Here is a 25,434-nt window from a genome sequence, read left to right on the forward strand (position 1 = left end):
CCACCGCCTACTGTTCCTACTGTTCCTACTGTAAGAGTATTTCACAGCCTTGACTAGGGCTATAATGTGCAATATGCTCATTCATTTGCTCTCCTCGCCTTTTTTTCTGTTTGCCCTTAATCTCTCTGCTCCTCTCTCACTCTGTACGTCTGTTACTGTGGCATCTGTTGATGTCCTTTTAGCCACTGCGGGCTTCAATCTATCCAAAAGGCCCACTCCACTGCCACTCTGTTGCCATCTCCCAGTGATCCGTTTGCGCTCTACAGTTGGCGTGGAGACTGCTTGGAGACTAAGCCCTTAATTACTACTCGAGTAAAGAGCATTAAAAATTCCAAAGGGTGCGAAAACCGTGCCCATGTCTCGGCAAACATCTGGTGAACAGCGTGGATTTAGTGGATGTCTGGTGAGAAGTGTTGAGTCGGAGGTGGAGGGGTAAATGTACATATAGAGCACAGTTTTATTTCATACTTTGCATTTTATCTCCAGTAAATCAGCATGTGTAATGTGGGTCAGACCGAGAAGCAAAAACAGCAAGTTTTTAGAGGCGCTCCAAATGGCAGATGGTGGAGGAAATGAGAACTGAAAAATGGTGTCCAGCACAATCGTGCACTCAAGTGAAGTCAGACAGGAAACAATGGGGTCTGGGACAAGTGGCTTTTATTTTGGGATATGCTGGCAGAAACGATAATGAGTACATGACTCATTCTGCTGTTAAAGTTAACGGCTACTCAAAGAAAACTTTACATTTGCATCACAATTGCAACACAGCTTGGTCAGATCATGTAAGCGGGAAGGTTAAGTAGGGAAGAGCTTAACAAAATGTGCATGTTGTGTCTCTTTAACAACCAGATAAAGATATACAGATTAAATGCATCATCTAAGATCTAAAACACGCATGGCTATCAGGTATCATTGATTTAATAATACTGTGTGATGAGCTTTCCAGCTGAAACCTTTCAATAATAATCAAGTTGCTGTGTGCTACTGTTGGAAATCTTTTTTTATACCGATGCCTCGAGCATTTCGATGATCTTTATGCACTCATAGCTAAACAGGTAAGTTGGCTTTTAGGATAATCTCCCTAAACCTCACTCTGTTTACCTGAACAGGTTAACCAAGTGCAGCAAATTTAAACCCGGGTAGTCGGTCTCCACAGATTGTGTCCAGTAGAAATTAAGGGAGCGATTGTGTTTTTCAGGACTTTGCTGATTCAATATTCCACTTGGTGAGGGAGAAGTACCGGTCGCTGGTGGGCGGCTGCAGTCCTGTGCACGCTCGGCACAAATCCCTGGCAGGCATCGTAATGACCCGAGGTATGGCAAATTTCATTGACTTTTATATATCACTTTGAATTATTGAAGTGGTGCAATATAAATTGAGACAGTAAGGTGGGGGGGGGGGGGAAGGAAAAAAGAGTGAGTGAGTGAAGGAGGGAGAACAAGGAAGTGATGGGGAAGGGACTGTAGGTTGAGAAAGAAATGACACACTGAGGGTGGGAAGAGGGAGAAAGTTTCCACTCCATGCTGTACCTTGCACCCATGCATGAGAGTATACCTTCCTGATGAATTATTGACTGCTTAGAGTCTGTGAGGAGAATGAGACATGGTAGTGAGTGTCAGTCATCCTCACTGCATACTGGACTTTCAGTGCTCAAGGAGCTTTGACAGGAGTTCCAGATGTCACAGTGGGAATCTTAACTAGATCACCTTAATCTGAAACCTGACCGAGTGACTCAGTGAAGGAACAGTAAGTAGGAGGAGGCTTCAATCTGCTTTTCTCCTAAAGTGTGAAACAATGAGTTCCATTACTAGACATTTACATGACTACATCTTTGTCTTACAGGAGTGCTGTTTGTTGTAGTCGATCGGGGCCTCCCACACACAGACGTGTGTTATTTCTGCTTCAGCATATTCCACACGCACTCCACATCACTTATAATAATTCTATAGAGTTGCATGGCACACATCCACGCCAGGATGATCTCGCATTAAGTTTATACAAAGTAAGCTGTCAGGTTTCTAAATCTGTTTTTTATAAGCAGGGGTGCACAAAAGTGGTCTGCAGGTGCGCATTCACTGTCAAAATAAAAGATGCTCACCACATAAGAAGTTGCAATGCGCGTTTGCGTACATAAGATTTTCTGGAGGAGGACAGACATTTGATTAGAACTTAAAGATGTTGAAGAAGCAAGCTACTTTAAGCAATTACTTTGGTGTTCCTCCACCTCCAAAGAAATGTCAGAAGAAGTCCGAACCGCAAAAGAAGCGCGTATTCTCGGAAAAGTGGTTGCAGGAAATGAGCTGGCTTCAAACAAATGATGAACGCACAGAGATGTGGTGCAGAATATGCCGTGAAAATCCCACTCTAGCGGACAAAAACACTGCCTTTTATATGTGCGCAAACGCACGTTGCAACTTCATATCTGGTGCATGTCTTTTATTTTAACAGCAAATGCGCACCTGCGGACCACTTATGTGCACCCCTAAGAGAAACTGTAACTGCGTTACATAAATGTAAGGTTAATCGCACCAAAGAACTTTGTCTTGAACGTTCCTAGCTGTTATCTGATGGTGTGCATTTCTGCTGTTAGCTTGTTTGTCATTGTCTGTTACTGAAAATTGTTGTTGGGATATGCTAGCTTTAGCTGTTAGCTGTTGCTGTTAAGGCCCCATTTCATTTATGCTAACCTTGTTAGCATTATTCTTACAAGGTTAGTATTCTCCTGAACAGTTGGTGTCTCCACTCAGACTAAACCTCCACATCCTCCACACAGGAGGAGAAGTCGTTAAAACCCGTCAAAACTCAGCAGCAGCACAACAACTACCACCTGTGGCTTGTGACCAATGTTCCCTCTAAGCTGCGCGCGTGCGCACTGCTGGCACGGTCTCTGCGCAGAAAAAAATCTGCGTTCTAACCTGAATTGAAATTAAAGTAAATACGTTAACAATTCTGTTTTGCAGTGTTAGTCAGTAAGTGACTGGCTGCTCCAGTGTGGGATTAGAACGATGCCACCTTATCCCATAGTCTAGCCAATCACGCGATTCACATTCACGTATATGCGCAGCTAATCAACGTCGTTGACAGGCTATGACAGCGTCCTTATGTGCCGACACCGGTGTTTTAGCTAGCAAAGTGGCGTGGCTGATGTGGAGTGAAGCCATGTTAATGACAACGTGTACAACCATTGGAGATGTGAGCAGGACAGACGGAACAATTGACGGAAAAAGTGTGGACTTTATACCAGTTTTTAAATTGTGTTGATAGGCCACGTAAAACCAGAGTTATGATAAAAAATATATGCAGTGTTTGTTTTTCTTCCTCAATACTACCGTTGTTTATATTTACTGCGGGAAGAAACGGTAAAAACGGCGTTTTATAAGGAAAACGCTTGAAAGCACTCTCCGCCTGTGAGCAAAGATGAAAACAAAACACCCCCCACCCTTTCCCATTGGTCGAAAAATGTACCATGTCGACCAATCAAAACATGGCATTTAGTTGTTAAGAAATGGGAGGAAGTTTTAGGAGTGACAGCGGTTTTGAGATGTGAGAGATTTGCGACATTTAGCGCAAATCTTGTGTAGTTAGTGTGTAGTGTAGTCAATAGTTTTGTTGCATGTGTCAGAACAATGAGGCGACTACTGAATGTTACAGGTGTTACAGGAGTGATACATCTCCTGTTGTCAGGCCTGCAGGTATCAGGCTGTTGTTCTCCTTTATCTCATAGTGCACAGAAATTATTTTTGGAGTGGCACAAATAATTTGTGTGGCATCAAATTTGATGCAGAACAGCTGATTGTTCTGTAAATAGTTTGAAATGTTTATTTAAAAAAAACGCCTTGGCTGCATTTTTAGATAAACAGCTGCAAAAAACTGTTTGTTGTTTGCAAAACTCAGTAACTTTTTTGAAGAAGTAACTATATAATTAATTGCCCAACCTTGGTCATTACATACTGTATTTTGCAGACAGAGAGTTACAGGACTCTCACCCAGACCACAGACTCATACTCATAATACAAGTCAGAGCTTTATAAAAGAAAAAAAAAGAAAAGAAAGAAAGTTGTGTTTTCAAAATTTGAGTTCAAGTTATTTTTACTTCCAATAGTGTTGACATACTACACAGGTCATGAACAAGATTTTTTTTAAATTTTCATTGTAAGTGGGCTAAAGCAGTTAATTAAAAGTAGTCTAACATAAATGTAAATGCTGTAATTTGATTATTTTAATAAACCATGTAACTTGGATGGATTCGATGCACACGTGCACACGTCTGCTGTTGCTCACAGTGGTCCAAGGGACCGCTCAGGGAGTTTGTGCGTTCGCTCAGACACATGAAAAATTAGAGGGAACATTGCTTTTGACCACAGATGTGATGTAAATTTAATGTCAGTAGCTAGCTGGCTAGCTAGCTGGGTAGCTAGCTGGTGTTTTTTCAGTCAGACGGGAGAGTTTGAAACACCAGGGAAGCTGACCAGTTTATCACTGAGACCTTTTGTTCATTGGTACCCTAGAAAGACCTCACAATAGATAAGATGAAGGCTGAAAGGCTTTTGGTTAGCTTTTTTCTGCACACAGGACAGTGTCTGTACAGCTAACCTTTTCATCCGTTATCATTCCAAACACACACACAAGATCGTTAAACAATCTTTGTGTAACAATTCACTTTAAACTTTGTTAACCTTTTTTATTTATAGGTGGGAAATTCTTAATTTCCATTATACAGTCTGAGAGCAGGGTAAGACAACCTAACCCAGGGGTAGGCAACCTTTCTGCTGGCGAGTGCCATTTAAAATTTCCTCAGAAGTCAGTGTGCCATATGATTGCATTAGCAATAAATTTAATAATGCTCTATATGAACAGTTACACAATATATAGAACCACTTTATAGAATTATATTTGTTTTCAGATGTAGGCAGCTATCAGTGAATAGTTATCAGCTATTTTGAAACAAAAAAAGACACCTTTTACCCATAACAAGAACAGCAAATGAACTGTACAACAGAAAATACAAATGCTATTTATGGTCTCCTCACAACAATGATAAGAAAAATAAACTGGGCCAATATTGCATGTCTGTTAATACAGAGACACACATGTTAATGGGATCTCTGGTCTCCCACTCAGAGACACAGGTCTCCGAGTGTCCAGCATTCAGACGGCTACCTGAGGACTCATGTGAGAGAAAATCTGCTCACACAGATACGTAGAGCCAAATACTGTCAATAAGGCCTCTGCAATGTTCTGAAGACAGTTAAACTTGTCAGGTAGTGATGTCCAGCAGGTGAAAATGCAGCTCCATGAACACGCACATCTATAGATTCCAGCTGCTTCGATGTCGCATTAACTGGCATTAACTCAGCCAGTTAATGCGAGACAAATCTAGCTGCTCATTAAAGATTTCTGGTTTGTTCAGAAAGTAAAACATTGGTCCATACTCCTGAAAGTCCCAAAAATGCATTGTGTCTCGAGTCTACGGATGTATCCGTGTATCTCCGTGGTGCTGATGCTGTGCTGAGCGGAAAGCTCCTGAAGCTTTTGAAGTGTCGGAATGTGGAAAGCTAACAACGTCCCTCTTACAGTAGGCTAAGTTATTTTTAGCCAAATGCTGTTGTGACAGTGATGTACAATCTTGTTGGTATATGTATGATTTCTATACATTTTATGTCAGATAAAAAATTTGGTTGTAAGCTTCAGAAAATTATTTAATAAAAGCGAGACATTTTAAATGAGAATAAGATAGTATTTCTTTGTGCCCCCCTTTCCCTGTTAATGCTCTACCTGGCCCCCTGGCAAAACTTTGCTAGATCCACCCCTACACAGTTACCAGCTGTCAGCTACTTAGAAAAGGATCCTGGTGTTATTTGTCTCTCAGAAACAGTTCATAACTTCCCTTCAACTCATTCATGTCACCTAAAAGGTAAACCTGTTTCTCCATCACCTGTTCAGCTCTGATGATTCAGTAAGGACATCTCCTGGTTTCATCTTCATGTTTCCCTCTCACCAGGTATACAAACTGATATCATGACCAGCAGCTTTTACAGCTGTGGCTCCAGCAAACCTCAGCTGATACTAGAAATTAATATTAAATAAATTCTAACAACAGCTGATCAAGCTTAAATGTGCCCCTGTTGTTTAGTGCAACATCCGCCGGTTTCCTCTTTCTGGCGCAATTCATCAGATTAGATTAGATTAGATTAGATGAAACTTTATTAATCCCTCGGGTGGGTTCCTCCGGGAAATTCATCATTGATCAGTTTCATGATTAAAGTAGCAACAGGAGAGGGAGGGGAGAGGATGAGAGAAGAAGAGGCAGCTGTGCAGCGTAACGACAGAATAAATCCACCTTTGTTTCTTTTTCCATCCTAGACAAACTGCGTCCCCTCTCAGCTCAACACGAAACGCGCAATATTTTCTCTCAATACGGGACGATTCCGTCTTTTTACAGGACGGTTGGCAACTCTACTAACTAATCTTATGAATTAAATAAAGTTCACTATCAGTAACATCAAAGCACCCACCCAGCTGTATAGAAACTCTGTCATGCTAGCTAGTATGCAGTACGAGTTATTGTAACTGATTGTAAAAAGTCAGCACAACGAAAATAAACTCCACCTAAACTTGGTTTATATCTGACCCAGATAGACTGCAGGTCATAATTTCTTACCTGAAGTTCAGTTCACCTGACACTCGGACCGGCAGCCACCTCGGGTCTCTCCTCGTCCTGCCTCCCCTCTCCCTCATTCACCTGCTGGCCTCCACCACTTGTTAATTTTACTGAATCTGTGGAAGCTCCGCCATAGCCACCACCAAACAACTGAGTTATTTTTACACATCAGCCAGCATCTGGCCAATCCACCACATCTCATTGTTTATACCGTTACAAAAAAAAAAAATCATCGGCCCATCAAGCAAATGCCCGGTATGCCCGATGGCCAGTCCAGCTATGGTCATGCCATCAGTTAACCCTTCGCGTGCCAACTGTGGCACACGTGCCTAGGGTTGCCGACCCCTGACCTAACCTAACCTGTAACAGACTCTGTTTTCTGTTTTGTTTTGGGGTGTTTTTTTTTATCATTTAAAGATAAAAAATCATAAAAAAAAGTAATGGATCAATTATTAACTAAAAAAAAAAGAAAAGAAGAATGAGCCAAATTTTGACATATTTTCTTCACATGTCAGTAAATAAAACAATAACCTCCACCCCAAGAAATGAAAGGCACACGTAAATTGAGATGCAGCAATGCTATATGAGAAGATATATAGTAAAAGTCATGGTACGAAACACAGGGCCTTCGCTCTCTCTGGGATCTACTGTAATATAAAAAATGACCACACACACACACACAGACACACACAGGTGTCTTATCTGGCTCTGTGGCTGCAGGCTGTGGGGGTGCAGGGGTCAGCGAGAAGGGATTGGTATCTCAACTGTCTTTGGAGTGCAGCAGCTCATCAGTTTAGACTAAAGTGAGGCCGGCGCTCGTCCTGACCTAATCCAAACCCTCTCCTCTCCCTCCCAGTAATTGCTTCTGTTTGTTTATTAATAGCACACATTATCTTCAAAGATCCAGACATAGGGCTGCCGAGTATTCGCAGTAAGGCGGCGGCGGCAGCAGTGTGGTGGCCAGAATCCGTGCAGTCAGACACCAAACTTGACAGGAACACTGGGGAGTCCTGTTCTGCACCCCGCCCTCCTTTTCTGCCTCTCTCCATGTCTCCGTGGCTTTTGCCTCGAGAATATTAATCAGGGTCCGTCTTTTAACCGTAGACAGGGAGCGAACCCTCCTCCCCCGCCCTTGCAGGAGTCCCACCGAGACATTTGAGCTTCAACCTGAGTGAGATTAGCCTCACCACCAGGCTGAGAGTTGTGAGACGACTACCAAAGTAAAGTGCCAGAACGCATCGTCAGAAAGTGTGGAAAATCTCATTTGAATCAATCTGAATCGCTTCAGCTGTCTGGTGATGGTAAACAGTGCTCATAGAAAGATGCTAAAAAAGAAGCACACCCTTTTCCTCCTTTCTTCTTTCTTCAAATTTGTTTGTTGGGATGGAGTGAGAAAGCAGTCCTCCGAGGCTTACCCCAGGGACCGAGAGAAGAGACGATAACAAAGGGTTTCAAGCAAGTTGATTACAAGTGTAAGTTAAGCTATGGTTCGAAGTCTCCGTATCCATTTTCAAATAAGGATTTCTCTACTCCTAATCTGGTTTTATGGATGTTGCAAATTTTAACATTTAACAATCACGTCCGACAACAGAGCAGAGATGCACGCGGGATTTGTTGCGGCAGCGAGAATTTGAGAGCTCCAGCAGCATTCCACAAAGACAGCCTTATATGTTGAGAGCGATTTCCTGTTAAAGCTAATAAAGATTCAACAGGGTGCGTTCTCTACTCTTGCCAAGTTGTGTGTGTGCATGTTTTTTCCTTTTCCTCTCCCCTGCTGCTGAGCATTTTCAGAGATTTGCTGCGATTCAGACGACACGGTTTGGATGACATTCAGCGTAATCACCCAACATCTTGTGATGAAAGAACACATGAAAGATAGGATTCATGAAGCACAACCTAAATGGCATATAAATGAGTTGACTAAAAGTTGACCTTGAGAGCTTAGTCTGCTTCAGAAAAAAATGTTTTAACGTCTGCGTTATGGTGTTCAGAGATAATGGGTGGCATATTGAGAAACATTTTCTCGGTTTTATAACCAAAGAGAATAAAGGGATTCTGATAATCGTTTTCCAGTGTCTTTGAGTTGCAGCTGGCATGTATAATAATGGATCATTGCAAAGTTCACGGTCATGTCACTCCCTGTGGTTTCTTATAGTTATTGCCTGTAAAGTATCCTCAGCAATTTGGGCTCACTTTTCACTTCAAACATGTACTAGCTTTCTTTGTTGAAGTCTTATATTTTCGGGAATAATTCACAGCAGCTCGCTGACAGTCGGTTTAGGTTTCAGCAGGTTTATTTAGGAACTCCAGCAGACGAGTATTCAGATCCTGTACTCCAAAAATAACACTACAGCACTTTACAAACCCTCTGTTACAGAGCAAGTGAAGTTTTTCCTTTAAATGTTTTAATTGAACTAAAAGTACAGATTGATTGTTGATACTTTCTGGTGATGACAAAGTTTTCATTATATTTCAGTGTCACTTTTGCTTACTTGCATTTCTTACAAAGCGATTATTGATTAGTCGACTCTCTAGGATAAGAACATTTTTCCACTGAAATCAACTTGGCTTTACTTTAATCCATTCATCCAACAAGAAATCTGCTCAGTCATTGTAGGGGAGAATAAACCAGTATTTAAATCACCACATTTCTGTACACCCTTCCTTAAACTACCTGTTAAGTGTGCAATAAACACTCCTGATTACTGGTTTATCAAAAAGCACTGGCCTCAGACCAGAACTTGCATTAGGATTGGGACAAGGTGTATTAAGAATATTTATTTTACAAATGAATTAGTCAGTTTGGAAGAGCCATTTATTTTAGCTGCATGATATCAGAAAATTAGCTTCTTAATTCATTAAACTATCATATTAAAGTTTAAAGAAGGGTTAATCTGGCCTCGATGGTTCATCGGTTAGAGTGAAAGCACAAACTTTAAAACTCTCTGTTCTACTTTTGGAGCGTTGCATTGTCTTATATTGCAATTAGAGGTGTTGATGCAATGCAAAAGATTTTTAGATTTCAAATTAGATGATAGCATTTTAATTCTGGGAATGGCTACAATAAATCATGTCCTGCTTTAACACCTGTTTCAAGCTAACTTACAAAGTTAACATCATACTACTTTAAATGAGATTGAATGGTCTTAATTATTAGTTTTAAAAGTATTATTGAGGTCAAAGATGAAACAGGAAGTAGGGTCATTTTCCTATTGACGTTTTGCACATTGGACATTGTTTTTGCTACACTTGCCCAGTTTAAAAGAATGCTTAAAGGGAATTTAAAATGATCTGAATATTGTGAACTGAAAGAAGGACTACTTATTAAACTAAGTGCCTAAAAATGTTTAAACTGGATGCATAAAAGACAACCTGACAAAGAATAAATGACAGCAGACCACATAAATACACACAAGAGTGATTAGGAAGTGGAAACACACGGGGAACACAGCTGATGCAAATTAACATGACGCCACATCGGAAGCAAAACTAAACACACTGAACATGGAACACAAGACTTTCAAAATAAAACAGAAAACATCGAGACATAAACTGGGAAGAGACACATGCACAGAAACACAGACACAAAGAGGACAAAGACACACTGAAACACACAAGGGGGCGAGGGGGACATGACACACTTGCACACTGAAGACACGACACTATAACTAACATAGTGGGGAAGACAGACATGGGAGGAACCTAGACAGACAAGAACTAAATAGGGAAACAGAACTCAATATCAACAGAACTGACTGAAGCCTAAAGTATACAAACAAGAACGTCATAATACAAAAAGGCATGAAACTCAAAATGCTGGAAGAAAAGAAACAGCCCATGACAGAACTAGTGTAATAGATGTGAGGAGGAAGTCAGAACATTTAACTCATTCAATGTACTTTTAAAATAAAAGTTTTCAAATCAGGTGGTTAACACATTTAAAAGTGGAGTGTGGTTGAATTTTTAGTTTTTGTCTTTGTTTTTGTATTTGTTTATCTTTAATAATTTTCTTTGGTAGAAGAACTTTTCGTTGACCCAATTTCAACGGCTTCTACTCCTGAACCAGCGCTGATGTGGGCGTTTGTCTGTATCGTTTAGGAGAATACTGCAGGGGGTAATCATACCATCAGAGTTGTGTACTTTTAAACTCCTCTAAAACAATGAACAAACATTACGCTAACCACCTGTCACATCTTACTTCTCCTGGTGTTATTAGCTACAGTACAGCAGCTCCCTGAGTATTCGAGCCCATACCAAATGAAATCTCCGAAATCACAATGTTGATGGAAAAAAAATGATGCTTAAAGGAATATTTTCTTCATTGTTGGTCTGCCAATCAAGCTGGACTCAACTGGAGTCAGGCACATGCTACTTATTCCGCCTCATAGCAACAAAAGTGCCAAAGCTAAAAAAACAAAAACGCTTTGCCTCCAACACACTCTGGATTTTCAGCTGACAGAAAACACTTTGGTGTACGGAAAAGTCTATATCGCAGCTCTGCACCTATACACTGAGTGAAACTGCAAGCTTGTTTTTTTCCCCGTGTGTGTCACTGTTGGCGCCGATGACCTGACTGAACCACGCTGTTTTCCAGTCTCTTTTAAACACAGTCCTGCCCTCGTAAAGCAAAATGTGAATTTAGTGAAGATGTGCCATCTAAGAGCCTAAACAACTGCCCCGCAGTCTGCCGCAGTGCTGTGTAATGTAGTGTGATGCAGCCTGGTGGTGAGGGGCCATTTTGCCAACATGGAGACAGACCCAAGTGGAATGGACCATATTGTGGGGTGAAAGTAATGCAGCATTAAGCATAAACACTCAGGAAGTGCATCATTGTCATACAGTGTTGACTTACTTTAGGATGTAAGAATAAAACAACCTGGTTCAGCATAAAAAAGTACCTCACTTTTGATTTCCTTTTGTGGCGAAAGAGCTCCTGCTCATTGGAGACTGTTAGCTCTGTCTCTTTAGTCTTTACTTCAGATACAGTAGAAGAACATAATGTTCTGCTTTGTTGAAGGAGGCACCGGCCAAAGTGGCCCAAACAAGCAGTTAATGGTGCACAATTTGCATGTGCAGGACAGTTTTGTGGCACACTCGAAGTCACGAGGTCATTAGGAAAAGGAACATTTTAGTCATGGGTACTGACACCAATCAAGACCAATGAAATTAACTCACTTTAACAGCACTCGAGCCATTTTGTGACACACGAAGCAGTGATATGCCACACAGCTGACCACAGTGTTCAGTCAAATAAGTTAAACTGCCCAACTTGACCTCAAATGACGCCAGTAATAATCGTGAATATGATTTGTCTGGGTGCCAATCACTTGAATATGAGTGCAATTTTCCCACACTTTGACCTGGCAGGCCTGCGCACATTCCCTTTAATTCTTGACAGGGAAATTGCACTGCTTTGCTTGATTATTACCACTCCTCCTACCTCACTTTTTCCTCCATGTAGGCTAAGTCAAGTTCAGGAGCAGTAATCAAAATACCATTAAAAAAACATACCTGTATGTACCGAGGGCTTTGCAGAAGGGGGGGGGGGTGTCTTAGCTCTATGTGGCGTCAAAAAGTGTGTTTATCTTCTGGGTTGCTATAGTGAGGCGGTGTGAGCTTTGTTTTCCAGTTAAAGGGCTCTGACAGGCACTGACTAGTGTAGTGCAGCTGCTATAATGAGCAGTTCCAGGTCTCGCTCTGATGTACATGCTTTTTGAAAGTGCTGTTATCCCGAGGTGTGACATCTTTGAATCACCAGTAATCAACAGATGCATTTGTGTGAAGCCTCAGGCCTTTGACTCTACTCTACCTCGATCCTTTCGACCATCTCTTTTTGTACTTGTGAGATGCAGCTGATTATTCCTGGTTTAAAAACAGCATACTGCCTGTGGGCTCTCTGACTGCCTCTCCCACTTTCTCTCTCCCTCTCTTTCATTCATTTCTCGTCCTCCCCCTCCTCTTCTTTCTCCTGCAAACTGAAGGCAACCTCAGTGCCAATTTCATGGGAGGGTAGCAAGCAGCGCTGCAGAAATTATCCACTGCAAAATTGATCTAAACAATCGCAAAGTGGAACGGCAAGGAAAAGCAGGAGAATGAAATTGGGAGAGTCTGTTACCTTTTTGAACTTGCTTTATCACTGAGAAAGGGTTGGACTGCATTGCTTACAGGGAATGTCAATGGCTGAACTCACAATACTGTTTTTCTTAGGATTGTACAGTCTTCATACTGTACTGTAATAGTGCAGAATTTTAAACCTACTTTTTTCAAGGAAAACCGAGATATGATTACATCAAATTGCACAGGATTATGTGTTTCTGAAACTACACACGCCAAATTATGTTAATGACCAGTTTACACAAAAGAGCTTGTTTTTTGTGAGTAGTAAACTGAACAGGCGTCATTGTCTTTTTATCTCTGAGCAGCTGAAATATACACTGATCAGGCATAACTTTTTGTGCTGGTCCCCCTTTTATCACCAAAACAGCCCTGATCCATCGAGGCATGGACTCCAATGCAACCCTAAAAGTGTATTGGGGAATCTAATTTTTAAGTTATGGAAGTGGACTTAAAGTATCATCCCACAGATTCTTGACTGGTTTGAGATCTGGGGAATTTGTAGGCTAAGCCAACACCTCAGACTCGTTGTGCTCCTCAAACCATTCCTGAACCATTTTTGCTTTGAGGCAGGGTGCATTATCCTGCTGAAAGACGCCACAGCCATCAGAGAATACCGTTTCCATGAAAGTATTTGCACGGTTTGCAGCAATACTTAGGTAGGTGGTGCGTGTCAAAGTAACATCAACATGGTTGGCAGGACCCAAGGTTTTCCAGCAGAACATTGCCCAAAGCATCACACCTCTGCTGAGTTGCCATCTTCCCATAGTCTGGCATCTTGGTGCCAAGTGTTCCCCAGGTAATTTGTCAGGCCAGGAAAACTTCCTCTGTTGCTCATGTCCAGTTCTCACATGTCCATTCTTGGCATTTCTCCGCAGGGGACGAGGTCAGCAACCCGATATCCCACCCACTAACAGGTGGCATCATGAAGAGATAATCAGTGTTATCCACTTCACCTGTCAGTGATCGTAATGTTATGCCTTATCAGTGTATATATTGACCATCACTGGCCCAAATGCAATCCTAATAAAAAATTCTACTGCTGTATTTTGAATGGCAACAAATGTTGACTCACCATAAGAGTCGAGGAAACAGAAGCTCCCATAACGAACTCAGTTTAAAGAGTTCTTTGTGATGTTGAACAGGTCCTTACTTAAACTCACCAGTGTGTTAAGCCTAGTGAAATATTTAGCTCCCAAAGAGCCATATATTCTGTAGAAGCTGGTGGAGACCAAAAAATGACCAATAAACAGAGTAAATATTGGACTTATTCACATGGCCCAGTGAATAATGCTGCTAAGTATCTGTTAGTTGCATACATAAACAGCTGTTTACCTAAGACCTCAAATGTGCTAACCTAAAATATGATAATATGTCAACAATGACTTTAGAACTTGTTTTTCTTCCAAGAAAATGTTATAAATATATTGAAAACTGTGGCTACTGCCACAGATAGTAGATACTAATAAAAAAAAGCACATTGAGTTTAACGATATTTAAATACATTTTTTTAATGCATTCAGTTTTTAAGCGAAATACTTATTTTCAGGTCTACTTTCAAGAGTAAAAGTTTAATTTACCTTACCTAGACTTTTCCTTTCTTCTTTACTGGTCTATTTTTTTCTATAACTGCCCCCCCCCCCCCCCCCCACACACACACACACACACAGTCATGCACCCTCCTCTCCCGTTCAGCCTTTCTTTTTTCCTCCCCTGCCCTCCTTCCTTCTCCTCATCACTGAAGGTGTCAGGACTCTAACGCTGCAGTGCCATCTGGGCCGAGGCTGATAAAAGCTCATGTGCCGGTCCGGCGATGCCTGCAGGTCTGCCAGAAGCCAGCGAAGCCTGACTTTCAGAGGCGATGGGAGAGATTTGTGGCAGAAAGGAAGGAATGGCAAGCCGTGAACGTGCTGATCCAGCGCCCCCCACCCCCACTTGCCCTCCTCCCCCATTCCTCTGCACCACCTCTGTCTATCTGTCAGTCAGTCACATGGCCCTGCACTGGCCTGAATCCTTACTTAGGAAAAGGCTCCTTTTTTGTTCAAGGAAAACCAACATGAGACAGGATGGCTTTTTGATCTCTCTTGTGGCTATTGGGAATTCTGTTTGGGTGACCTCTCTTTTGTGCCATATTATCCCAAACAGAGTGAGTTAGAATATGGATCTTCCACCATACTGTTAATTTTAGATAAGACCATGCAGTCGCTTTTTAGCACTTTTAAAACCAGATTCTGGATACAGCAGATTTCTTCCTTGCTGTCTGGACTGCTAACCTGCAAACTCCATTTCTATAAAAACACTGACAGATGTAGCTGAAAATAGAGATAACTCCTAGAGTTAGCCAAAATGAGTAGCAGTATACTGTATTTAAATGTACTTGCTAGCTAGGTAGATTTTAAAGTTTTTAGCCGCTACATATTTACAAGTAGTATCATCATGCTAGACAGCATAGGGTGAAACATCTGAATTGGCCATATCATTGCTGTTACTGGTTTATCAGTAAATAAGATGGCATGTACGGGAAGCACACCTACTCTGTTTTGTTCTCTGTCAACATGATGACTTGCACAACAAGCTAATGTTGTTGCAGTGACCCAATGATAGCTTGACATCAATGCAAATGAGTAGGAAACAGGAATGATAAGACTGAAACGTCTTTTTCAGTTTGCAGCTTGCAAACCAGGGAAGATGCCGTGCTTTATGCCCTTTTTACAGTGCAGATTTCTAAAGGGTGGGTATGTAAAGATTAAAACTTTGTTGTAAAATAGTTTCTGTAGTGACTAGTCTTCCTTGATTTCGTCTGTAGGAGCGGTAGTAAGCCTTGTAGGCTCTGTGGATGTGGATGTGTCCTTTGTGATTGGTTTTCTTTACTGGTAAATTGCCACAGAGGAACTCTATTATTTAGTCTCGTCATTTGTCATCTTTTAGGGCAAATAGGATTTATTTTTCTATTCTTTTTTTGTTTTTTTAATTGATAATCATTGGGCGATTAAAGGAAACCATGCAGGGCACTCTTTTGCTTTGTCAGATCACAGCAGAGATGTGCATGTTCGACCATTTTTTCTTAATAATGATAAAATGCCTCCTACGGATCGAAAGGTGAGAAAGGACATGCTGTTGATATTAAGGGTTACTATTAAGCTTATTGATTGAGGAATCAATGTAGTCAATGGAACGTATGACAACCGCAATAATGTGAGCATTTGTCTGTATTTGTTCAACAGGTCTGGACCTGAGACACGCCCAGGTGGTGGCGTTATCTACTGGCACCAAGTGCATCAACGGAGAGTATCTGAGTGATCAGGGACAAGTAGTCAATGACTGTCACGCTGAAGTCACAGCCCGACGAGCCTTGCTACGCTTCCTCTACTCCCAACTTGAACTCTTCGTGAGGTAAAAGCTTTATCTTCTGCTGTATCTTTAAAGCACACAGACATTTCCTGAGCACCGCATGTGCACATGCTACAGCTTTGAAATCTTTCAGCACCTGACACGGCCAGATAACACTTGCTGTCACTAGTTAGTTGGTTATCTGCGAGGCCTGTTTTTGACCAGTCACTTGCCTTCAACTTTAGCATATGTGCTGATCATTACACCGACTTAGAGAAAACTGCTGTTTCATCTTGAAAGTTGAATTTTTACCTTTGTAGGAGTTTGACCCACTGATTGCTGAATGTAAAATGACAATCAGCCTGTGAAATCATCTCTCTAAATCCAGGTGATTAAACCGAACGGTTCGAGCGAGACTTGAATTATTCAAAGTTTCATCATAAATCAAAGTCGATGTTAGTTTGCTTTTAAATGCAGCTGCAGAGCTGAGTTCATGGAGGCTGCAGCGCATTTAAAACAGTGGTGCAATAAGTACACTTTAACTATTTGGATGAACATAAAAAAATCATGGAAAGAATTTCCACGCGATTAAATTGCTTTATTTTAGCATTATGTAATTCCGATATTCCAACTTAATTGAGTTGGATCAGCTAAATTAATTAATGATGAATAAACGTATTTAATGCAGTGGAGTCCAACTTAATTTAATTTAATTGATTCAACCCATGCAAAATACATTAGTCCAACAAAGATATTTGATGCAATAAATCCAATTTAATGGATTTGGGACACAGCTCTCACTCCATCCACCCTTTTCCACTTGTCCTTATCAGGGTCGCGGGGTGCAGGAGGTGGGGCACAACCTGGACTGGTTACCAGTCTATTGCAGGGAGAAAGTATATAGTACAACTATTAACACTCACATCTATGGGCAATTTAGAATCATTAACCTAACCTCACTAACTGCATGTACCCAGAGAGACACGAATACAGGGATAACATGCAAACTCCACCCAGAAGGCCGTGGCCAGTTTGTGGATTTGAACTCAGGACTAGGTGGTGCTAACCACCACACCACCAAGCTGTCACTCCATATGTAAAAAACAGTAGGAAATCTATGATTGATTACAGGGTTTTATACAGAATTTTCTTCATGTTTTTGTCCTTGACAGGTTAGGCCACAATAACGAGCAATAGCATACACCTGGTGTGTGTATGTTTGATTCTCCTGTGGTTTGAAATGTCACATGATCTCACGAATCCAGGCACCTAACAACTCCTACTAGATTGCATCACATGATCTCACTAGAATAAATTTAACTAGTGTTAAATGTCATGCAGAGTGTACATAATTTAATTACATTCACCATAGAAACATACAATTATTTTGAAAGCAGAATAAATGTAAATGTAGCAACTGTCCAATTTCACTTTCTTGAGTGTACTCGAGTGAAAAGTAGAAATGCAAAAAAGACAAACAAGTGTTAAAAATTCCTTCTTCTGAGACTCCTGGTTACACAATTTCACCGAATGGGAAACTTTGAGTCAAGAACCACAGTAACTATTTCACAACTTCTTATCCACACCTAGTTTCACAGTTATTGAAACCTCCTTGGAACTCAACACCCAGAGCTTTACAAGTGTTTTTACATCTTTGCCCCAGTTTATGCCTTGATAACTTTATAGTGGGCATTTACAGAGGGGTTTTTTTAAGTTTCAGGACTTTTTATTTTTCCTGCCATGCAGTCTGAATGCAGGAACAGCATATATAAGGGTTTCTAAAATGTATCCAAGCCTTTCAAGACTCATCTAGAGGATAATATTGAGTGGCACAACAAAGGGTCTGAATGTCTAAAATCACTTTGTAATTGTGGGATTTTAGACAAAGACTGATTTACAGGTTTTATCCATTTAAAACTGCATCTACAACAAACCAAAATAAAGCAAAGCCTGAATTCTTTATGAAGAATTTATATGCTTCATCGAGTATAAAGTAGTAGCAACGTCTCTGCAAAATGCACGAGGAAATATCTTACATTCTCGCAGTGACTTCACTTTAATTGCTAATTTAAACTCTTGCCAGCATGCTACGTAGGCTTCACAAACTTGAGTTTCCAAGGCTCCTCTAACAGCTATAACATGCATTACATTGCATTACTCATTACAGTATGCTTAACAGCATTACATGTTTTTGTTACTCCTCCTGCAGTGCCAAAGCATACTCTCTCCTCTACAATAAGCTCCATGGAAACAGCACCGCTTTGTTCGCAAGAGACTTTTCAATAATCAACGAGCCATATGTGCGCTGTTCTCTTCAGCTAACTAAGCATACTATCACACACTCAACCGGTTCAGCTCCGTGTCTCAGTGGCCTGTTTGTTTTTAGTGCTGTTTTATCTACTTTGTGGGCATTTGCTACCTGTACAGCGCGCTGGTGCACACAAACTCACCAAGCTTTTCACGAGTATCACGAGACAGCCCTGACGAGTTTTGACTCCTAACTGCCTCCAGTGCATGAGCATATATTATGTTTTTGTGCTCCCCCAGGAGCTCGATTGCAAGGCTGATGTATCAGATTAGTGGATAGAAGTCTAGATGGCTGAATGTCATATTTGCATACACAGCACTGACTTTTTGTCTTAGCACAATGCTGGATGGCAGGTAGGGAGACTTTGCAGCTGAGCAAAATGGCTAATGGGGAAGATAACTCATAATGAAACGACCAAACAAAATGCCAGAACTGCCATATTTACACTCAGTGAAAGGACATCAGAAACAGAGGAGAGGTTATATAAAGAGTGCGGTCGTGCTTTGCATTATGAGGCATAGTTTTTATATAGTACTGTATGTGAATGTGAGTGATGACAGCTTTATTCCTACACACAAGAAAAAAATAGATGATTATTTCCTGTTTATAAGCATTTACCTGACTAACAGAAGGTGTTTTATAAACATAAACTGTCCTAAAACAATATTGGAACCTGCTGTTTTATCACTAATCTGTTTTCATTTAGAAAATGCTGCCATCTTTTCTTATGGATCAAGTATTGACGTTTAATATAAATTAGAAATACTAGATTATTTCTATTTGATGCTACTTCATACTTGCTAGCCAGATGCTGATAATCAAATCTACTCAATTAGTTCATCATCAGCAACTGTCAAGCACGGCGGTGGAGGGGTAATGATTTGTGTTTATTTTAGCAATGGGACTTGGGCACCTTGCAGTCATTAAGATCAGCGGTCCCCAACCAGTTTCGGACAATATTTTCACAGAACGGCCTTTAAGGTGTCACAGATAAATACAACAAAATAAAATGATACCACCAAGACGAAAATGTGGTATTTTGCAAATATAATAATAAAGGTGAATTCAGTGTGTAATTGTGTAACTTTATTAGCAGCGTCCTCCTGAAATGCGCCAAAAACATTGAGAGGAACATCCTCTTCTCTGCCCCTTAATGCTCTCTGGTCGCTATGGTAACTTGTAAATATTTCTTTGGAAATACAGTCATGTGAGAAAATTAGGACACCCTATGGAAGCCTGTAAATTTTAAAATGCATTTGGACATATAGATATTTAATATACATTTTAATGATACTGAGGCATCAAAATAATATAACTAAACAATTAAAAAATAAGAAAAGCCTTTTTAAAACTTTATGTGAAATGTAATTTAAAAAGAATGCGATTTCTGGTGAGGAATAAATTAGGAAACCCCCACATGTTATCGCACTTAAAATGGTTAAAATCACACACAGGTGTATCACGTCAGGTGCACATGATCAGTACATTGTTACCCAGCATTTTAAGGGAACCTTGCCCTATTTAAACCTCAGATTTAGTTTAGTGTGCTCCTGACTGTTTTGGTTTTTTTTGCCTGTCCCGTTTGGTTCTTTTGCCATCAGAATTATTGTCTAAAGGCGAGGAAAGATGCCCAACGGATTTACTTTACCAAATGGACCATCCCAGCCTTGCCGTATTTGTCTATTTGATTCACCTTCTATTGTTTATTTTATATTTTTATTTTCACTTGCTAGATACGGGACAGACTTGAATGAGGAAAAGAAAAGGGAGAAAGAAAGAGGGAATAAAAAGAAAAAAAGAAAAAAAACAGTGGAGAAGAGGGACGGGGATAATGGGCAAAAAACAAAAACCAACAAAATAAGCAGACAAAAATACATATATCAATCACCTGGATCACCTGTTGAGAAAGAAAAAAGAAAACAAGCATTTAACAAGGGATAGACAACATCATGATGATCTATGGGAATATAACAGTAAATACTAAGTGTTAAACATTATTGTGCAGCACGTAAGATCGACAGCTCACAGTGTGCTTTGAGGTAGGAGCCAAAAAGGGTGTAGTTTGTGTGTGTGAGTCCCCGTGTGTACACCTGTGAGCATGGACGCGCTTGTTTTTAAAAGGTTCCTTCATGTAATGATCTGCTAGAGGGTGTGGGGAGCCACAGCCCCATCCTCCAGGGCATGAAGCAGGTATGGAGGAGATCAAAACTCCAGACATCCAGAGGCCCTCAGAGCACAAGAGACCAAGGAAGACCAACAGAGGGGCAGCCGCGCCACTATCCCAGAAAGAGCTGAGGAGAGCCCCAGATGAGGGGTCACTCAGCAGCCGCGGAGCAGAAGCCAGGGGGGGTTTGCAGTGACGTGCCCGTGAGCTCCGCTGGCAGCCAGCTGTGCCAGAGTGACCGATCCACAGGCCGAGAGGCAGAGGGCACCCCACCCCCGAAGTGGCCCGAGCGAGCCCCAGGCTCCAGGCCCCGATAAGCAGCCACCAAGGAGTGAGCAGGTGTGTACCTGGGCGCCCACCCCCGGACACCAAGAACCACCAACGCACCGAAGTCTGAGGGCGTCTGCTACTGGCAGGGGAAGTGGTGGGGGGAGATAGGCCTCCATACCTTGGAGGGCCTGAGATGTCCCCAGAGAGGTGGCGTCTGATACCCAACCTGACATATAGACACAGACATACAGGCACACACAGATACAAACATCCATTCCCACCCTCATGCTCTCATATGCAATTACTCAACACTCACCCAACGTGGAGACAGACATAAATAGACACTGTACACACAATCACACTCCCCAAGCGTACTCTAAGAACCGGGTCTAGGTACCCTTGCCCCTGGAGGGGGAAACTGCACCCAGACCCAGGTAGTGTTACCCTTTTCCCTGCGGTGGGGAGATGCAGACTGCCCCGACTCCGCAGCAGCAGGGAGGCCCCACTCATATGTAGTGTTGATGCATGTGTGTTCTAAGGTGCATTTAAAACCCAGGAGGGCAGGGAGCTACCTGCCAGAGAGCAGCAGGTAAGCGCATAGCCCCCCCTGATAGCCCTCAATGTCTACATGTATTTAAAATTGAGAGGTGGGCAACAATGCCAGGGGTGAGGTGTACACCCTGATGGTAATTTGGAGTCCGTGTAGCGTGCCCACCCCCAAGATCCTATATGTATGTGTTATGAGAGTGTGAGTAATGTGAATGTCTAAGTTGTGAGATAAAATTGAGGCACAGGCAGCCAGAAGGGGACAGAGGGGGGGATGCCTCCCCTGCACCCTGGTGACACACCTTTACCCCAAGGCCCTGCATGTGTGGGTGATAGTGGTGCTCCTGACTGTTGACGTGTTGAATTGAGCGCCATGGTGAAATCTAAAGAGCTGTGTGATGCCCTCAGAAAGAAGATTGTGGCAGCTTATGAGTCTGGTAAGGGATTCAAAAACATCTCAAAAGAATTTGACATCAACCATTCCACCATCCGGAAAATTGTTTACAAGTGGAGGACATTCAAAACAACTGCCACCATGCCCAGGTCTGGCCGTCCAAGCATATTCACCCCCAGAGCAGACCGCAAGATGCTCAAAGAAGCCATCAAAAATCCTAAAATGTCATCACAGGAACTACAGCAGGCTCTGGCTACTGTCGATGTGAAAGTGCATGACTCTACTATCAGAAAGAGACTACACAAGTTTGACTTTCATGGGAGGTGTGCAAGGAGGAAACCTTTGCTCTCTAAGAGAAACATTAAGGCAAGACCACGACTTCTGGAATAATGTTCTTTGGACGGATGAATCTAAAACTGAATTATTTGGGCACCAGAACAGTAGACATGTTTGGCATAACCAAATACAGCCTTCCAGGCAAAGAACCTTATACCAACTGTGAAGCATGGAGGTGGCAGTATCCTAGTTTGGGGATGCTTTGCTGCAGCAGCACCTGCAGCTCATAGAATCCATCATGAATCCAACTGTGTATTGGGGGGTGCTTGAAGAACATGTGAAACCATCTGTTAAAAAATTTAAGCTGAAGCGGAACTGGACACTGCAACATGACAATGACCCAAAGTTTACCAGCAAATCCACCAAGAACTGGCTAAAAACTAAGTAGAGAGTCCTGGAATGGCCAAGTCAAAGCCCTGACCTTAATCCCATTGAGATGCTGTGGGGTGACTTGAAACAGACTGTACATGCAAGAAAACCCTCAAACTTCTCACAGCTGAAAGAATTCTGCATTGAAGAGTGGCCCAAACTTGCTTCTGATGTCAGAGACTGGTAAAAGGCTACAAAAGGTGTCTCACTGAAGTTATATCAGCCAAAGGGGGCAACACTGGTTATTAGGGGGTAGGGTGTCCTAACTTTTTCCTCCATTAATACACATTTTTGTTCATATCTTTTTTTGATGTGTAATTTTTTTTATTTTTGTTGTTTAATTGCAATTAAGTCACTTTCTTTTCCAGTAACACATGAAAACACGATTAGACATTGATATGTGAACATTTCTTAATAAAGAGCCGATTATTTAATGGGGTGTCCTAATTTTCTCACATGACTGTAAAACACACAACTACAACACGGGAAAAGACCCCGGGAAACCATAAAACCATAAATTTCACACCCGAGCCTCAACTCTTGCGGCCTGGTACCAAACGACTCACGGACCGCCGCCGGTCCATGGCCTGGGGGTTGGGGACCGCTGATTAAGATGGCCGTTGTATTCACATGAGACAAATGTGAGGCTGTCTGTCCAGCAACTACAGCTTGGCTGAAATCAATGTCATACACGATAACGACCTCGAGCAAACCAGCAAATCTACAACAGAATAGCTGAAAAACAAAAGACTTAAAGTTTTGAATATGTGTATGACAAACTTAAGAGAACAAACCTCAATAAACTGAAGCAACAGTGGAAATAAAGTGTAAAGAAGAACTGGCAGAAATTCCTGCACAATAATGTGAGGATCTGATAAACTCATACCGATTATGATTACTGCAAGTTATTGGTGCTAAAGGTGGTCCTACAAGCTACTGAAGCATAGAGTGCAGACACTAGAACATATGGACTACACATCAACCTTTCACAATCAGAATTGGTTATGATCATAGCTTGTTAGCTATACACGACTTCTACTAATGTTAGCCAAACAGTCCACCAGATACCTGGGACAGTTAGCACATATTACACAGAGCAACTAATTTTGTGATTTGAAACAGGAAGTGCTAAAGTCACGTGATAAGGAAAGCTCCAGTCAGTGGATGTTTGTTGTATAATTCCCCACAGTGGCTGCTGTGGCCATGTTGTACAGAGCTGCTGCTGCTGAACACAGTTTTGCAGTTTGTTTTGTGGGCTCTACTCCTGGGATCTCTTAGTTCGTCTATCTTTTTTAGCCCACTCGTGATTTTCATGTTACACGGTTGAATCTTGTCTGAGTACATATAATCAGTGCCTATCTAACAACTTCCTGTTAATGGACTCAAACCCATGCTGTACTTTTTTTCATTTTCTGTACATTTGTTTTATATGAAATGATATTTACTTCATTTGGCCTTCACAATGGCAGTGTCGTGACTCAAAGGTGTGTACTTGCCAACAGGTTAAACTCATTCCCCTGTTTGCTTTGACTATTATGGGCAGCATGAGTAATGTCCAGGACTCCGTCTGACAGAGGAGAATTGTCTGTGGTCAGAGAGAGGGCCAGTGTCCATCTCTGTCCATGTCAACTCACTTCATCATTGGAAAAGAAAAGTGCAGATCTGTGTCCTTTGCTGTGATAAATGCTTCTACCTTTCTCATCAATCTCCCTCCTTCTTGTTGTCTTTTCCCTTTTATGCTGCCAAAGTAAAAGGCCAGAGGACTGGGAGGAGTCGATATTTGTGCACCACAAAGAGTGCGGCTACAGGTTGAGAGACAACATCCATTTTCACATGTACATCAGCACCTCGCCGTGTGGAGACGGGAGGCTCAACTCTCCATACGAAATCACCGCTGACCGTAAGAAACCCTCCCTTTCTGTTTCCTTGTTTTCCATAAAGTCGACATCATTCAATGAATAAAACGCAGCTATTTTAATACACATATAATCCATTTTACTGCTGCCATTCTCTCAGTTTCTCAGACAGTGTCTTACGTTATAAAGAGATCATTTTCTCTGGCAGACTTTCTGAAAGCCACCGCTCTCCTTGTATTATTTCACAAGAAGCTGCCATCCTTTTCATGTCACATTCTGTCTTTGGCCTCTTTTCAGTTGCACCGTGCTGACTAGATGACATTTTATTGCTTACCTACTGAATATAAATTGTATATTCATTTAGATGGTTTGCCCAGCAGTTTTCTGGTGGCCTACGAGTTCAGAAATGTAATCTGGTCCTTCGCTGACTGATGCTGCTTTTTTAAGCTCTGCGAGTACATGCTACAGCGCAGTGAAATTTTCATGAAACCCGCACAGACGGAAAGAAAGAAGGAGAAAGGCTGTCATTAGAGAGAGCTTTTATACTTTTTAGGCATTAAACCTTTTAAATGTAATTCTGTGCACTCTCACAGATTACAAAATTACCGAGCACCTTTTCCTGACAGTTCTTAAACATTTCTGAGTTGGAAGTCGGCGCTTAAGTTTTAGCTGCTGTCAGCTCAGCCGTGGAGGAGAGAGGAAAAGGAAGAGCGTGTCACTGTGGGGTTTAAGGTTCAAGAAAGGAAACCGAAACAGCAATTGCATATGTACATTTGGTCACAGTGCAACAAAGGCGTATATATTGCTATAGAGTGTCACAGGGATGACACGCAGCGAGACACAGAGAAGCTACAGCGGTACGGGGAGAACATGCAAACTGCACTCAGGCATGATCCAAACAGTAAGAAACATTTGACTTTATGTTTCTGACCACTGTCAGCACCTGTGGAGGTCATGCTACACTGCACGCCCACGCTAAACCACGTGAAATTGTCTTAAATGGACCAAGGAACTTGCGCTCTTGCTAACAGTGTCAATAAAGCAAGGATTTCTCTGTCAGTTTGAATAAAATAAAATAGAAACTTT

The 25,434-nt window shown here is 41.7% G+C and overlaps 1 protein-coding gene across 2 annotated transcripts in view; it reads left to right on the forward strand.

Moving 5' to 3' along the window:
• Window positions 1–25,434, forward strand: part of adarb2 (adenosine deaminase RNA specific B2 (inactive)) — a 214,361-nt gene that overhangs the window by 166,236 nt on the left and 22,691 nt on the right. For both annotated transcript variants that reach the window (XM_084938858.1, XM_084938859.1), the window contains 3 exons: window positions 1,199–1,313; window positions 16,000–16,168; window positions 24,241–24,392. In XM_084938858.1, the coding sequence (XP_084794984.1) occupies window positions 1,199–1,313; window positions 16,000–16,168; window positions 24,241–24,392 (436 nt within the window). The remainder of the gene's footprint in view (window positions 1–1,198; window positions 1,314–15,999; window positions 16,169–24,240; window positions 24,393–25,434) is intronic.

The sequence above is a fragment of the Perissodus microlepis genome, chromosome 9 (genome assembly GCF_051167445.1).
Source record: "Perissodus microlepis isolate ML-2025 ecotype Zambia chromosome 9, ASM5116744v1, whole genome shotgun sequence".
Taxonomy (NCBI): Eukaryota; Metazoa; Chordata; class Actinopteri; order Cichliformes; family Cichlidae; genus Perissodus; species Perissodus microlepis.